The sequence below is a fragment of the Pezoporus wallicus genome, unplaced genomic scaffold (assembly GCF_028554395.1).
Source record: "Pezoporus wallicus isolate ANWC-B61680 ecotype Strahan unplaced genomic scaffold, APGP_CSIRO_Pwel_v1 contig_7105, whole genome shotgun sequence".
NCBI classification, from domain to species: domain Eukaryota; kingdom Metazoa; phylum Chordata; class Aves; order Psittaciformes; family Psittacidae; genus Pezoporus; species Pezoporus wallicus.
The window spans coordinates 1-15,674 of record NW_026639461.1 but is presented as its reverse complement, the minus strand read 5'-3'; the positions used below and the strand labels follow the sequence as shown (position 1 = coordinate 15,674).

General features: G+C 49.8%; 1 protein-coding gene across 1 annotated transcript; it reads right to left on the bottom strand.

Annotated features, from left to right (window-relative positions):
* Nucleotides 1-691: 691 nt before the first annotated feature.
* On the bottom strand, nt 692-15,453 carry LOC130602122 (tropomyosin beta chain-like; the record flags this gene model as incomplete). Its single annotated transcript, XM_057414696.1, is given in 7 exon segments — nt 692-852; nt 1,551-1,614; nt 1,745-1,818; nt 5,111-5,182; nt 5,321-5,438; nt 6,497-6,630; nt 15,376-15,453. Coding segments are annotated over 7 exon segments (701 nt in total), but the record flags the coding sequence as incomplete, so codon positions are not given.
* Between the last annotated feature and the right edge of the window lie 221 nt (nt 15,454-15,674).

Below are 15,674 nucleotides of genomic sequence, written 5' to 3'. Positions count from 1 at the left end.
AAGTATATAAACCTGTAACAAATGCTAATCACCCGCGCCTCTAGCTACGGTCATGCGCCCAGCGCCGTTGCTTTTGCTTTATTGACTTTGTCCCTCAATAAAACCTTGTTATCTTGTTTAGAGGAGTGAGCTCCTATTTCGCAGGCAGCAATACAAGCCACTGCATCCATCCCTGTAAGGGCCAGACTGATGCTGGGGGACAGACATTACTGCGTGGGCAACCCAGGACACTGCAAAAGCCCTATTTTCTCTCCAAAGAAAAAATTATCAGCTCCAAAGGGCACCCCATCCTCCCCAAGCAGAGCAGTTACCCCCAGGGGGATAAACCAAGGCTCCATCCACAACCTAGCTCCAGCAGGGAGTGGGCTCCCAGCCCCAAGCCAGCCCAGACAAAACAAGGACCCCATCTCTCAGCCTGGCAGTGCAGGAGCTGCTCGGGGCTCAGCCATGGTCATCTCGGGGGTCTCTGCAACCACCTCCTACCACCCAACTGCCAGCATACACGTGAGATAGGCAAAAGATGAGGGAGACAGAGAGAGGGATGGGGGCGGGAGACAGAGGGACGGGAGACAGAGCAAGACACAGAGATGCAACCCTATTGCTCACCTGACACCAGCAGCAGTGTGCCTCCACACCAGACACAATAGCATCCAGCTTCTCCCTATCCCATGACCCCTGCCCATCCCCTCACCCAGGCCAAGCCCAGTCCAGCCCCAGTGGTGGCACATCCTGGCCCGTGCTCCCCAGGAAGGAGTGCCAGTGGGTCACTGAGGATGTTTTACCTTCTAAATCATCAATAGTTTTCTCCAGCTTCACCACAGACTGCTCTGCAAACTCCGCAGGGGTCTCAGCCTGTGAGAGTATAGGGAGGAGAGAGTGAGCTGTGGGGCACAACAGGAATGGCACACTCTGCACTGCACCCCAAATCTGCCCCATCTGCATCTCCCATATCCCCCCCCCCAAACCCTACGCTTGGAAAGATAAGGGACAAGGGCTCCATGAACCCCCACACCCTAAACCAGCAGCAGGGGTGAGAGCTTGCCCTCAAAGGAAGCAGCTGGGTAAAGTACCTCCATGTTGAGCTTCTCATTTATCCCATCCTGTCCTAACTACCAAAAGCAGAGGCATCATGGGAGCATGCATGCTTCACAGGTTGCATGTGCAACCAACAATAGACAGATCGCCCTAAATCGGACATGGCTTGAAGTTCATGTGTGCGGGGCATGAATCCTGATAGTGCCTGTCCTTGGATCAGGACACCACACAGGGCAGAGGCGAGAGGAGCAGGAGCACAGCATGGGGCTGCAGGATACATCCCATCAGGGTTGTGCTCCTTGGGGATGCAAATACCATCCCTCCAGATGGGACAGGGAACCTTTCCAGGGTAGTGGGACCCCACGGGGGTCCACCATGCTGCAAGGCTGCAATTTGGAGAAGGGTGAGAGAACATGAGTATAACAGGGTCAAAACACACATGGGATGGCAAACTCATGCCTGCACTAATGCAGTGACAGACCCTCTCTTGGGGGTCTTGGCCCAACACTACTTACTTCCTTCAGTTTTTCCCCTAGAAGCTTGATTTCCTCCTCATAATTGTCCTCCTTGGTGGAATACAGTAGAAACAGAGAGGCACCCATGAGTCCCACAGGACACATCTGGCTATCCTTTGCCCTGGTGGGAGACCCCAGTACCCACAGACCCCCATGCATTCTGCCCAGCCCCAGCAACCCCATCAGGTCTTACCTTGTCAGCTTGGACCTCCAGGTACTTCAAGTTGTTGGTGACAATATTCAGCTCCTCCTCTAGATTACTACAACCCAAGCAGGGGCCGCCAGGTGGGGGAGCAGGGCTGGGGGACAGGTGACAGGGGAAAGCAGAAAGAGCAAGCACAGAGGAGGAAAGAAAGAGAGAGAACAAGGTTAGAAGGAGCAGAGCTGCTGCAAGCAGAAGCTGCCAGGATGCATCTGTTCATCTATTCCTCATTCCTCCTTGCATGGACACCCTGTGCATCACTGCCAGCTGGGCTCTTACCAGCCCTTCTGTCCTGGGTTCAGCAGTAGCAGTCAGTTTTTTTCTCCTTCTTGGTAGCTGGTGCAGTGCAGTGTTTTGACTTTCAGCTCGGGAACAGAGCTGATAACAAGGATGTTTTGGTTTGGCCAAGGACTTTGTGAGCCTCATGCTCTGCCAGGGAGGAGGGGAAGCCAGGAGGAAGCAGAGACAGGACACCTGACCCAAACTGACCAAAGAGGTATTCCATACCACAGCACGTCATGCCCAGGATGTAACTGAGAGTTAGCCGGAAGGGCTGGGAGACGGCAGGGTTGGAGGAGGTATCGGTCGGAGCTTGGTCGGGCTTGGGGGGCGAGTTATCGGTCAGCTGGTGCTGAGGTGTTGTATTCTCTTCCCTTGTTATTTCCTTTATCATTATTATCATTGGTGGTAGCAGTAGTGATCTGTGTTATACCTTAGTTACTAAACTGTTCTTATCTCAACCGGTGGGAGTTGCATTCTTTTTGATTCTCCTCTCCGTCCCTCCGAGAGCAGGGGGAGGGCAAGAAAAGGGGGGGAAGTGAGCGAACGAATTACCTGACTGGGTTTAAACCACGACAGTTCTTTTTGGCGCCCAACGTGGGGCACGAAGGGTTGAGATTAACGACAGATCTGACCAGATTAATATTCACTCATCACAATGACGATTTATTGGCTCTCAGAGTTGTTTCTCTTGATCTCACAGCTTCAGAATGTTGTAACTTACGTAGAGCCAGTATTTGCTGTGTTAGTGTTTATCAAGTGTGCGGCCTGGGCTAAGGTTCTTGTCTCAATGTGCTTTATGGCAATGGCTTGTAATACGGGCGGGCTCCAGCAGCAGGGCGGGACGGACGTGGCCGTGGACTTGTACCTGGCCGTCCGGCTTCTCTTCACCGTCCTGGTCCTCACCCTACTCTCCATCTTCGTGAGGCTGCGGGGAGCCGAGGGGGAGCGGCCCCGGGAGCCGGCGGCAGCCGAACCGGCCCGGGAGAGCGGCCCCGGGCACCAAGCGGTGGCGGGACCGGGGCCGGAGGCCGCGAGGGGACGGCTGCTGGTGGAGGAGGTCGGGGCGGTCGAGGAGCAGAAGGAGGCGGCTGCCGAGCAGCGGGAGAAGGCGGCGGAGGAGCCGAGCCCCCCGGAGAAGCCGAGCCCCGCGACGGCCGAGAGCATTCCCCGGAAGCCGCCCGCCGAGCCCCAGGAGGATGCAGGAGACCACGCAGCATTTCCCAGCAAGGCAGAGGAGGAAGAGCTGGACTCAGGAAAAGAGAAGCTGGTGGTGGGAGAGCCGGCAAGCACAGGAGCTACACCAGCCCCAGTGACAAGTACAGCAGCATCAACTGAGAGTTCTGAAGGTTTTGAATGGCCTTTGGGCATCCTTGGGACCTGCCTGCTGATTGTGATGGAGATCAGCATGTTGGCACACACACAGACTGTGTTCTACCCACAACCATTTTGTCTGATCTCAGAAGTTAAGCAGAGTCAGGTTTGGGTCTTGTCTGGGGTTAGACGACAATATAGGGGGACCAAGAGGTTTTCCCCAGGGAAGGACAGTCATGAGTGGCAGGGTGTGTGTGACAGTATGGGCAAGTATCTAGTCCACTGGGCCCCTCCAGTGCTTTGGAAGCATCGGAGATGGAAGGCAGCTGTATGGAGTCCCCAGCAACAAGCTGCAGAAACTGCTGAAGGGGACAGTGAATTATTTTAAGCCTGGTGGGCCCATGGCACTTCAGGTCATCAGAACAGGGATGCAACATAGAGATGGACTCATGATCGAGGGGTGGACTTAGCAATGGACACTATTGCCCAGGTTATTCACAAGTGTGAACACTGCACACAGTCTCTCCTGCTCTGGAAGACTGTTACAAGAGGTGGAGCCTGACATCATGGACCAGATGGACTCAGCAGCTTTATAGGGACTGGTCCATGCACTAAGATAAGAGTGCACTAAGATAAGAGTGATGGTATATTGAAAATGTGGGAACTGAGCATGACGTGAATGGTATGGAATAAGGGGTGGATAATGTCCTGGGTTCAGCAGTAGCAGTCATTTTTTTTCTCCTTCTTGGTAGCTGGTGCAGTGCAGTGTTTTGACTTTCAGCTCGGGAACAGAGCTGATAACAGTGATGTTTTGGTTTGGCCAAGGACTTTGTGAGCCTCATGCTCTGCCAGGGAGGAGGGGAAGCCAGGAGGAAGCAGAGACAGGACACCTGACCCAAACTGACCAAAGAGGTATTCCATACCACAGCACGTCATGCCCAGGATGTAACTGAGAGTTAGCCGGAAGGGCTGGGAGACGGCAGGGTTGGAGGAGGTATCGGTCGGAGCTTGGTCGGGCTTGGGGGCGAGTTATCGGTCAGCTGGTGCTGAGGTGTTGTATTCTCTTCCCTTGTTATTTCCTTTATCATTATTATCATTGGTGGTAGCAGTAGTGATCTGTGTTATACCTTAGTTACTAAACTGTTCTTATCTCAACCGGTGGGAGTTGCATTCTTTTTGATTCTCCTCTCCGTCCCTCCGAGAGCAGGGGGAGGGCAAGAAAAGGGGGGGAAGTGAGCGAACGAATTACCTGACTGGGTTTAAACCACGACACCTTCCCAGAAGGGGAGCAGGCATCAAGGGACGGAGGAGCAGGCCTGACCTGTGCCTGCCAGAGAGTGGCAGAGGTAGCAGTGCAGAGAGGAGAGGTGTTTCACGCAGTTCAAGAGAGCAATGGGGGGGGGGGCTGCTGCGTACTGCCCTGCACCCCTGCCCCAGTACCTCTTTCTCTGAGGCAATGAGGGATTTGAGAGTCTGGTCCATGGTCCGCAGCTGTTCTTCCAATTGTCTCACTCGGCTTGGGTGGAAGAGGGGCATGCCGGGGTGGGGGGGGGAGCAGAGAACAGGGTCAAGGATGTGCTGCTGGTAGGCTGGCATCCACCTGCCCCCAGCCTGCAAGCCCAGGAACCACCCCAAAAACAGACCCTGCTGTTCCCAGGGAGGGACATCCTCATCCCAACATGTATACCCTCATCCCCTACTGACAGGGACTCAGGGCAAGGGCCACATGGGACTCCTACATGCTGCCCACTGGGAGCACGACTCAACTCTCTGCTACCTCTGCCCTCTCCTCTGAACGCTCCAGCTCTCCCTCAAGAACAACCACCTTGTGGGCAACCTGTCAACAGCAGCAAGGGGCATACATCAGCCCTGCACTTGCCCTGGCTCAGGACACAGGGCTGTGGGAAGGCAGCCTCAGGTGCTACCGGGGGGGATCAGCATTGGGGCAAGGGGGCATGTGCGTGTGGGCACACACCTCCTCATATTTGCAGTCAGCCTCCTCTGCTATGTGCTTCGCCTCCCTCAGCTGCATTTCCTGGAGCTCCATCTTCTCCTCATCCTTCATGGCCCTGTTTTCAATGACCTTCATGCCTCTGAGGAAAGCCCAAGCCAGAAGACATTACTGCTGTGAGTTGAAGTAGCACCTGCACCTTCTACCCACACACTGTGCCCTGACCGTGACATGCTCCAGCTCCAGAGACTTGGGACACCAGCACTCACTGGCCACTTCATGCAGTAGGGTTACACCAGCAGTACCCCAAGGATGCTCCTGTGCACAATTAAAGTAGTGAAGCTGACTCCAAGGCCACCTCAGGGTCATATTCCAAAGCAAGATGTGGCCATGGTGCTTCTCAACCAAGCAGGTCCTAAACCCTTCATCTTGGGAGGGAAAAAATGTGTGCAGCCCAGGACAAGCTGTCCACAACCTCCACAAAAGCAGCCTAGCAGGCCAGCAACCTTTAGGAAATGCTAGAAAATATCCCATAGCAAAGTCTTGTCCCATTCAGGAGTGATGCTAACAAGCAAGGGGTCACTAAGCCCCCATAAACCCCTGCAGCATGGACTCCTGCAGACTCTTCAACTCTCACTCATGCTGTTGCTCAAACTGGTAAGTAACTGTCAGGAATGCCATCACATGTCCAGACATTCCTATACAACCTGAGTCCCCTCACCCACATAGCTCCTCCATGGTAAACCTGCTTGCTGCAAGGATGGGGAAAACACACTCTGCAGGACTTCCCCTCCCCTCCCCCCCCCCCAGCAAGGTCAACTGCAGTTCCCAGGCACAGAAGCTCCTTCCTGGGCCATTACTCAGCTTTCAATCAGAGAAGGCTGCTCTGAGGCAGAAACAGGCTCCAAGCATCCTCTGGATTTGGTTACAAACTGATATTTGTATAAGCACCAGATTTTATTTTTTTTTTTCAGGATTTTATGGGTGCCCTGGAAATTTCAAAGTATGCCGAGAATGCCCAAATCTGGGGGACTTCTCTGTGTCATGGCTTTGCTCTTTCCCTTCTGGGTCTGTAAGAAAACCAATGCAAACCCCATAAGATCACTTCAAGGGGATCCCCAAACTCCACTGCAAAACCAAGGGGGCTGCCTGCCATCAAGGGTGACCTGATGCCACCCTCGCTATCCCTCCCCACCACACCTCTCACTCTCATCAGTCACCTTCTCAGACTCCTCCAGCTTCAGCAGGGCAGTGGCCAGGCCCTCCTGGGCTCAGTCCAGCTCCTCCTCCACCAGCTGGATATGGTGGTTCAGAGAAGCCACTTCAGCCTCAGCCTGGGGGAACAGAAACCCCTCAGTCACCCCATGTGACATATCTCTCTCTCTCAGTGGATTTCCTGTTTACAGAGACAGTGGAACAAGCCAGGAGCCTCTTCTATAGGGACACCCCTGACCCTGCACATCAGGGCAGCCCAAAGCTCAGCACAGCCCCCCCCCCGATGTACAATGTGGCACTGGGGCCAATGGAGCACTTCACTCTCAGCAGGCTGGAGCCCAGCCAAGCTACAGCTGCCAAGGACTGTGGGACTGGGGCTCCCTGCTTTCCCAGGCTCCCCATGCATGGGACCAGGAGCCCAGGACCAGTGGACCTGGCCCCCACCAGCCCCTTGACACCTGGTCCTTCATTCTTTTCATTAGGTAAAGGCCTCCTGCCTGCTCCATCACCACCTCTGGGAAATGCTGCCTCAGTAGCTCCTGGCCCTGCTCCCCAACTGGGGGGTCTGCAGGGAATTAAAACCTCAAATACAAAGAGATGAGTGGCAATGAGACCTTGCTGTGGGGAGCAGCCACATGCACCAAAACACAGGGAGGCATGTGCTAACCTGGGGGGAATAATATCTCCTGCTTATTCAGAGCCTGGAGCAGGCCTGGCCAACTGCAGTGCTCAGCCCCAGCCAGCCTTGTGCTCCAGAAACAGGAATGCCCTGGGGACATTGGCCAAGCAGGGAGGCTGTGGGAGCAGTGAGTGGCTGTCACCCTGTGCAGTCCCACTGAGCATCCATGGTCCCCTGTGGCAAGCCAGCAGGGTAAGGACAGACACAGCTGGCACCACTCCAAGCAAGGCATCCCAGTGGTGTGCCAGGTGGGTGGCTAGACCCATGGCTGGCACAACAGCCACCTCTACCCAATGAACACCTGATTTCTGGGCTCAGCAAGAGTTCATCCCTAGCCAAACCACCCAATAGAGAGTTGGAGCTGGCAACTGCCTGTTCTGCTTACAATGTCTGACTCACCCCAGCAGAAGCTTTTTTTCCCCAGAGAATTGTTCCAAAAGCTTGTATTGCTGCCTGCGAAATAGGAGCTCACTCCTCTAAACAAGATAACAAGGTTTTATTGAGGGACAAAGTCAATAAAGCAAAAGCAACGGCGCTGGGCGCATGACCGTAGCTAGAGGCGCGGGTGATTAGCATTTGTTACAGGTTTATATACTTTCACTATTACATTAGTTACATGCACATTCATAATTCCCGCATATAGGTGGGGGATATTATAACTAGCTTCAAGAACTTATTATCATAAGTCTCCTCCTCTTGGTGTCTGCGCACTGCTCTCCAGTGATTGTGGGCAGGGGTCTTGAGGATGAAGTAAGCAGTCTTTCTCTTGTGAGTAGGGGTCTTCAAGATGAAGTAAGCAGTCCTCCTCACAGTGTACTTTTCAACTTTGGCACAGTTGGATGCCCCAGGAATCACAGAACTAGCTGAAAGCAGCCATATCTGTAATTCTGATAGCTGGCAAAGATTTAAAACAGTGTGACCTTCCTGCAAAACTTATTGCAGGATGGGCAGACAAGGAGTATCCCAAGCTAGCAGGTGTTTGGGAGGCTCTGTCTCTAAACTAACTGATAAGTAGAAGGATGGTGTGAAATAACTCATTCATATTTAGTGGGGCCACTAAATCCTGTTATCTCACCACAGACTTACAACACAAACATTGCTCTTTAAAACTACTTTAGAAGACTAGTGTGAAACAATTAACTCATGTTTAGTGGGGCCACTACATTCCACAGACTTACAACATAAACATTGTTCTCCTTCTACGACCTAAGTTAAGCTAAAAAGTACTTTATGTTTTCCAGACACTAGCTTTCCTTATATCAAACTTCACCCCCCCCCTTCTTTTACCTTTACAAATTCTTTTGCTATGTGACTCTGTTTTGATCAAGAGATCTGAACCTTTTTAACTTATTGTCTAGTCTTGTGTCTTTAGCGTGTTTTGTTTCTGTTATTGTAAACTCATACAGTTATATCCACATAACCACACCTATGATTTGCGAAAGCCAATACATTTATGTGTTTATCACAAAGTGATCAGGCAGCAGCCACTCCCACTGCCCATCCTGTCTCCATTCCTTCCTCCTCTTTCTCCTGCTGCCGCGGATCGACCTGGGCCTCCGCTCCCCCAGACAGGGAACAAAGCCCCCTGGCAAGGTGCACAGTGCCCACCTCCGTCAGAGGAGTCCCATCAGGCGGAGTGCACAGTCCCTCCCACCCCAAATAGGACATAATGTGCCCTTCTGGGCAGGACACATGGTTGTCCCCAGGCTATTGGCCCTAGCCCCCAAGGCAAGATGCACAGTGGCTTCTGGACAGGGCCCACTGTTCCCCCACCCCAGGCAGGGTGCACAGTGCCCTCCAGGATAAAGGATATAGTCCCCCTGCCAAGAAGGGCACATGGTGCACAGTCCTACCAAGCTCCCCCCTGGGTGATGGAGAAGGGTCCAGGGAATCTGGGGATGCCAGAGCCTGGCCCTTGAAAGCCCCCATGGACACAAGAGCAATGTACCCATGGGTGCTCCCCATGCTCTGCCCCCACACACCCCCTACTGAAAGAGCTGGGGTGGGGTCATGGGCTTTTGCCCCATAGGGGCCATGGGGCAAAGCCCACTCCCAGGCATCTCCCTGGGGGACCTGAGGCTGAAGCTGTGGGTCACAGCCAGGTCCCCAGCAGCTATCCCACTCAGCCCCTTGACATCCACTCCTCCAAGTGGGGACTTGGCAAGCAGCACTGCAAAGAATCATGGGGCCCATGGAGCCCCCTGTACCCCCCAGCTTCCCTGGGGGCTCTGCTTCATAGGGGAGGCCAGTTTCTAGCTCCCAGCTCTGCATCCTGGCTGAGGCACATGCCCATATCCATCAGGAGGCTCTGGCACTGGTATCATTCAATCCTCCCTTAAGGAGCTCTGACAACTCCCAGGCAGCTCCAGCTGCACTTCACACCTACCTTCGGGGATTGCCAGTTCCTGGGTTTACCCTGCTGGCTGCCTTTGGCATGGGTCAGGGGGCCTGAAGGGGACCCAGCCACACCTCCAGCGGAGACCTGCATCCCCATGCCCTCCTGCTAAGATGAGGTGGAAGAGGCAGTGCTGTGGATCCCCTGAGAGCATGTGGCCTTGGGTTTGGCCCCATTCCTGGCCAATCCTACACCACTCCCAGCCTGATGCCTGGGTGCAGAGAGCACTTCCAGGCCAGTACATGGGACTCAGATCAGAAATCAGGGTCCCTGCCAGCAAAGGGGCAGGGGTGAGCTACCTGGGCAGGAAGGGTGTAGGTTGGGGGGCAGGTTGGGGGACAGCTGCCTGGCTGCACAGGGTGCTTCCTGCTCTGACCCCACCCAGGGATGCAGTCTCTTCCCAGCAGAGCCCCATTCCCTCCCACTGGCTCAGCGAATCACCAAATAAGAGCAAAGTCTCAGTTGGGGAGAGAAACCAGGGCAGGAACTTGGGTGAAACTTTTGGGATCATGGCCTGGGAACACCAGTTTCCTTGAGTCCCTGCTGCACTCCACAGGGTAGACGGGGACATGCCACCAGCTGGGGACACAGGGGGCTGGAAAGGGCTTCTCTGGCTAACCCTCCTGTCTTAGCTGCACCATATTCAGCAGCCCCTGCCAGCATACACAGAAGCATCCAAAGGACGGGAATCAAGTCACGGTCCCTACTTCTTAACAGTAGCTATGTCCTTATATCTTGTCCTAGCATAATCATGAGTGAGCAATGATATTGTTAAGCAAGCATCCTGATCTATCCCCTTGTATATTGCAAGTACGATAAGCATGCTCAAGCAGTAACATTGTTAAGTAAGCTGTTTGACCTATCCCCTTGTATATTGCAAATACCATGTACGATAAGCATGATCAAGCAGTAACATTGTTAAGAAAGTGGCTCAACCCTAACCCCCCTGTACATTTGTTAACCCTTTACATCAGTCCCCCCTTTTCTATAAAGTTAATAAATCCTTTTACTAATACTAATTTTTCTCCTAGTGAGTTTGTACAAAAGGTATCTTTTAGCGCTTTGCTATGTGCCTTTGGTAATGAAGACAGAGCTGTTACTCATTGCAACATTCTCCAATTCCAAACAAATAACACAATAGAGAATATGAAGTTTATACTAACTAATATTAAAAGAACAATGATAGGGCGAAGTAACTTATTTAGAATGCCAGTTGCAGTGGGTGACCATCCAAAAAGTACATCCCACCAGTGATGATTTGTGTCTTGCCTTATCCTTAGAAGAACCTTATTTATTTTCTCTGTATCATGATGAACAGTAATTAAGGTTTTCTTTTCACTTTCTTGGACCTCCTTTAAAATATCAATCAAGTCCTGGTGTTTTATTAATTGTCTTACTAATGTGAGGTCCATCCCAATGGGTGTAGCCAATAATTTGTGATACATAGTATAATTAGATTTTAGTAACTGGTGCTAAATACGTGAAGTCACATCCAATAATTTTAACAAAGTTACAAACTCAAATATTGGAATGACTTTTAGCAGTTATGTTATTATTATCTATCCTTATAAAAGTCCAAGCAGTTCTTAGGCATATGCAGCCTTGGCCAGCATATATAAGTACAGTGTTCTGAGTAATATCCAAATGAGCTTCAAAATGACAGATGCCTTGCTCCACATCAAGGCATATGTCCTCAGCATTAATTGTGTTACTTTCACAAATAAACCCTTGTTGTTTTCGCATAATGTAAGACTTTAAATTTACAGTCTGCCATTTCTTATCTACCATTCGAGCCCACATTGTATGCTCAAAGGGGTAGAGAACTGCTCCTTTATGGTTTAATCCTAATGCAATAATGGGGTAAATAACATAAATAGTGGCATTTCGTATAGTGATCATAAAAGCCGTAGCTATGTTTGTAGTGGGGTTATAGGTGAAATTTACCAGGGTCCACCAAGATTGAAGCTTTCTTTCCAAATCGTTATCATTATCCCAGACAACTTTTCGAAATTCAATAAGAAAAACGCCTTCACTCCCTTCCCTGATAATTAAGGCAGCTATAGACTGCATCTATAGTTGTGCTTGTATACAACTAAGAGTTAAGGATATATTATCCTGAGCTATCCCAAGTGCGTCTAGAATTAATTTATGGTCCTGTTCCTCAGTTCTTTTCCATTTTCATAGTATTTCTGAGATCTGCCATTGGCTAGTTCCTAATGTCAATAAGGAAAACTGAAGGGGCTGCCTTAATTTTGTTAATTCGCTAGTTACAGTGGCCAATTTATTCATTCGTATTTCTGAATCAATCCCATTTAGGACCTGTAAACCTGTTCCTAGTATTCCAGTTCAATCTCTTCAAATCTGTCGTCGGTGAGGAGAAGCAAGACACGCCAACCCAATATGGGTGATAAGCAAGCTTCTACTTTATTCGTGGCGCACATTGCTTATATCCGCGTGGTGTTAGCCACGCCTACTAGTCACAACAGTATTGGTTAGTTCTACACAGCTTCCTTTACATTATCCTCCCATATCCGGTTTCCGGTTACATGTGAGGCCTACACTTTGATTTGCTCTCACAAGGCCTCTAAGGATCCATGGCCTTGCTCTTGGAGCCATTCTGCAACAATTCCCCCTTTTTTCTTTTGTGCGAGCAAAACATTGTGGGTCATTCTGTTCACCTGTTTCGTTAAACAACTATAAGCAAGTCTAACAATTACAATGATTAAAATAACAATGATACATAAGCGCAATCCTTCAAATAGAAGTGTTTTAAGTCAACCTGTAATGCCCCATGAGGACAACCATTTAGTTATCCCTAGGTTATTGCTCACTTGCAATTGCTGGGAAAGCTGAGGCAGGGTTTTCAGCTGTGCGTGTATCGAATTAGAATGATCAGAAAGATTCATACAACACATTCCATCAAACTCTTCACATCTGTTCTGCAGTGTTGCATGTCTTCTCACAGAGTTAACATCAAACAACAAATCAGAAATTGCCTTCAATGTAGCATTTGTTTGCTTAGCAACCCAGCAACCCAGCTTGTTTAACTGAGCCAAGGCCCAGGCGGAAGCACTTACAGTGATTTGGCATATTATGATTGGATACATGTCTTGAAGACCCTTAGTGACTAACTGTCCTGGGTTCAGCAGTAGCAGTCATGTTTCTCCTTCTTGGTAGCTGGTGCAGTGCAGTGTTTTCACTTTCGGCCTGGGAACAGAGCTGATAGCGATGTTTTGGTTTGGCCAAGGACTTTGTGAGCCTCATGCTCTGCCAGGAAGGAGGGGAAGCCAGGAGGAAGCAGAGACAGGACACCTGACCCAAACTGACAAAAGAGGTATTCCATACCACAGCACGTCATGCCCAGGATATAACTGGGAGTTAGCTGGAAGGGCTGGGAGATGGCAGGGTTGGAGGAGGTATTGGTCGGTGCTTGGTCGGGCCTGGGGGTCGAGTTATTGGTCGGCTGGTGGTGAGGTGTTGTATTCTCTTCCCTTGTTATTTCCTTTATCATTATCATTGGTGGTAGCAGTAGTGATTTGTGGTATACCTTAGTTACTAAACTGTTCTTATCTCAACCTGTGGGAGTTGCATTCTTTTTGATTCTCCTCTCTGTCCCTCCGGGAGTAGGGGGAGGGCAAGAAGGGGGGGAAGTGAGTGAACAAGCTGTCTGACTGGGTTTAAACCACGACACTAACATATAATTGGTTAAACAAAGGTGTGAGAACTCAACCTTGAAAGCTTTGCCAACAGTCCACAGTTCTCATTAACTTGGTGAATTCCAGCCTCTTATCTTGCTTGCTTAAGCTTCTTCAGGCCTCCCATGGCCTTGCTGTATCTTTCAGGATTATTCAGAGTTTATGTACCAATTATGCATTTTCCCGTGAGAATACTGCCTCCACATCTCCCCCCTTTTGTTTTATATCCAGTAACAAGTCGCTACTACAGCAAGGCACACACATTTACATTAGCAGAGTAACTATTACAGGGTGCAGCAGCATGTTGAAGATGCTGATAGTAGCGAGGGACTAGCCAAAGAAATTTCTTACCAGTGGAATTCTCCCATCCTCTTAATTTGTTCCATCACCTGCTTTATAACACTACCATTGTATTAAAATATTTCTAGCTTTTGCCTTAGCATTTTCTAGCAGCTACTGCAAATTTCCATACTCTAACATCTCTTTTACAAGTGACAAATCTATACAGTACAAGGTGTAGTTTCTTATTAGCAACTAGCTAGTAAATACAGGTGGTTTTATACACAAAATCACAACCTCTAATAATAGCTACTTTACAAGCACACATATTCAGGCTGTTACTTTTCAGTTGCCCCCAAGTGATGTTTTGCAGTTATTTGTTCTTTCTCTTCCTCTATCTCATTCTGCTTGGGGTATTCACAGTCAGCTCCTGTAGCTGAGGCATCAGGTTTTTCCATTCGTCTGTCCAGCTCATGGCAAGGCTTGACAAACTTTGCAGGCAGTCCCAATGGACCTGTAGGCAGGAGGACACAAATATACCCCCTCCCCCAGGTTACCAGTTCTTGAGAAGTAGACAGGTTAAACTGCATATTTGCAGCATCATTACTCTCTCTCTCCCCCCCCCCCCCTTTTTTTTTTTTAATCCCTGCAAAAGCCAGCCTGCTGGGCAGCAGCTACAGCGCCTGCCTGCTTCAGCAACAACCATAAATACCTGCCGGCAGCCGCACTTTTACATTAACCCTTTCATGCCCAAAATGTTAAACAGCTACCCGTTAAAAACTTTGACATGAACCCAACAATACACAAAACATCTATTGCCCTAAACACACACACACACGTGTATGGGATCCCACAAGCATACTCCACACAAGCATGCTTCAGCCGGGGCCTTGGCTCAACTAAGCAGACTGAGTTGGACTAGATGATCTTTCGAGGTCCCTTCCAATCTCTAACATACTGTGATACTGTGATACTGTGATACTGTGATACATGCACAGCTGAAAACCCTGGCTCAGCTTACCCAGCAATTGCAAGTGAGCAATGACCTAGGGATAACTAAATGGTTGTCCTCATGGGGCATTACAGGTTGGCTTAAAACACTGCTATTTGAAGGACTGCGCTTATGTATCATTGTCTTGCTCACACAAAGAAAAAGGGGGGAATTGTTGCAGAATGGCTCTAAGAGCAAGGCCATGGAGACTTAGAGGCCTTGTACGAGCAAGGCAAGGGGTAGGCCTCACAGGTAACCGGATACCGGATGTGGGAGGAGAATGTGAAGGAAGCTGTGTAGAACTAACCAATACTGTTGTGACTAGTAGGCGTGGCTAAACAACACGTGGATATAAGCGAAGTGCGCCACAAATAAAGTAGAAGTTTTGCTTATCACCCATATTGGGTTGGCATGTCTTGCTTCTCCACGCCGCTTACATCCTGGTCCATTACCTCTCCCAGTTTGGCCTATTTTTGGCCTATGGTTGTTTTTGGAATTTGTTTGGAGGCAAAGATCATATTGATGAGTTACTTGCTGGATAGTTGTATACCGGTTTCTAGCCATTATTTTTCTTATTAGATATTTATGTAGGGCATCCACCCCCCAATGCGTTTTTTGATGTTCATTCCTTATTAGGGACCATAACAGGGAAGAGGGGACTATTATTCTTCCCTGGGCTGTGCTAGCCCACCCTTCCTCAATGAAGGTTCCGTCTTGATCTGTAATTAATTTCTGATCTTCCTTATCATAATTTGGCTTATCTTCCATGGAAATTTTCCCATCTGGAATTAGGGCCCTTTCTATTGTCATCTCACCTTTTGCTGCTTCTTTTGCCTCTCTGTCCACCAGCTCATTTCTCTCCTCCAATTCTGAGTTCACCTTCTGGTGTGCCTTGATGTGCATAATTGTTACATTCTCAGGGAGTTAGTCTGCTTTCAACAGTCACATTTTTTCCTGTGCTTGTTTGATGTTTTTTCCTTGTGAGTTCAACAGTCATCTTTCTTTCCAAATGGCTCCATGTGCATGTACAACCCTGTCGTGGTTTAAACCCAGTCAGGTAACTTGTTCACTCACTCCCAGTGAGTGGTGCCGAGCTGACAACAATCGAGGTCCGTCGTCGTCCC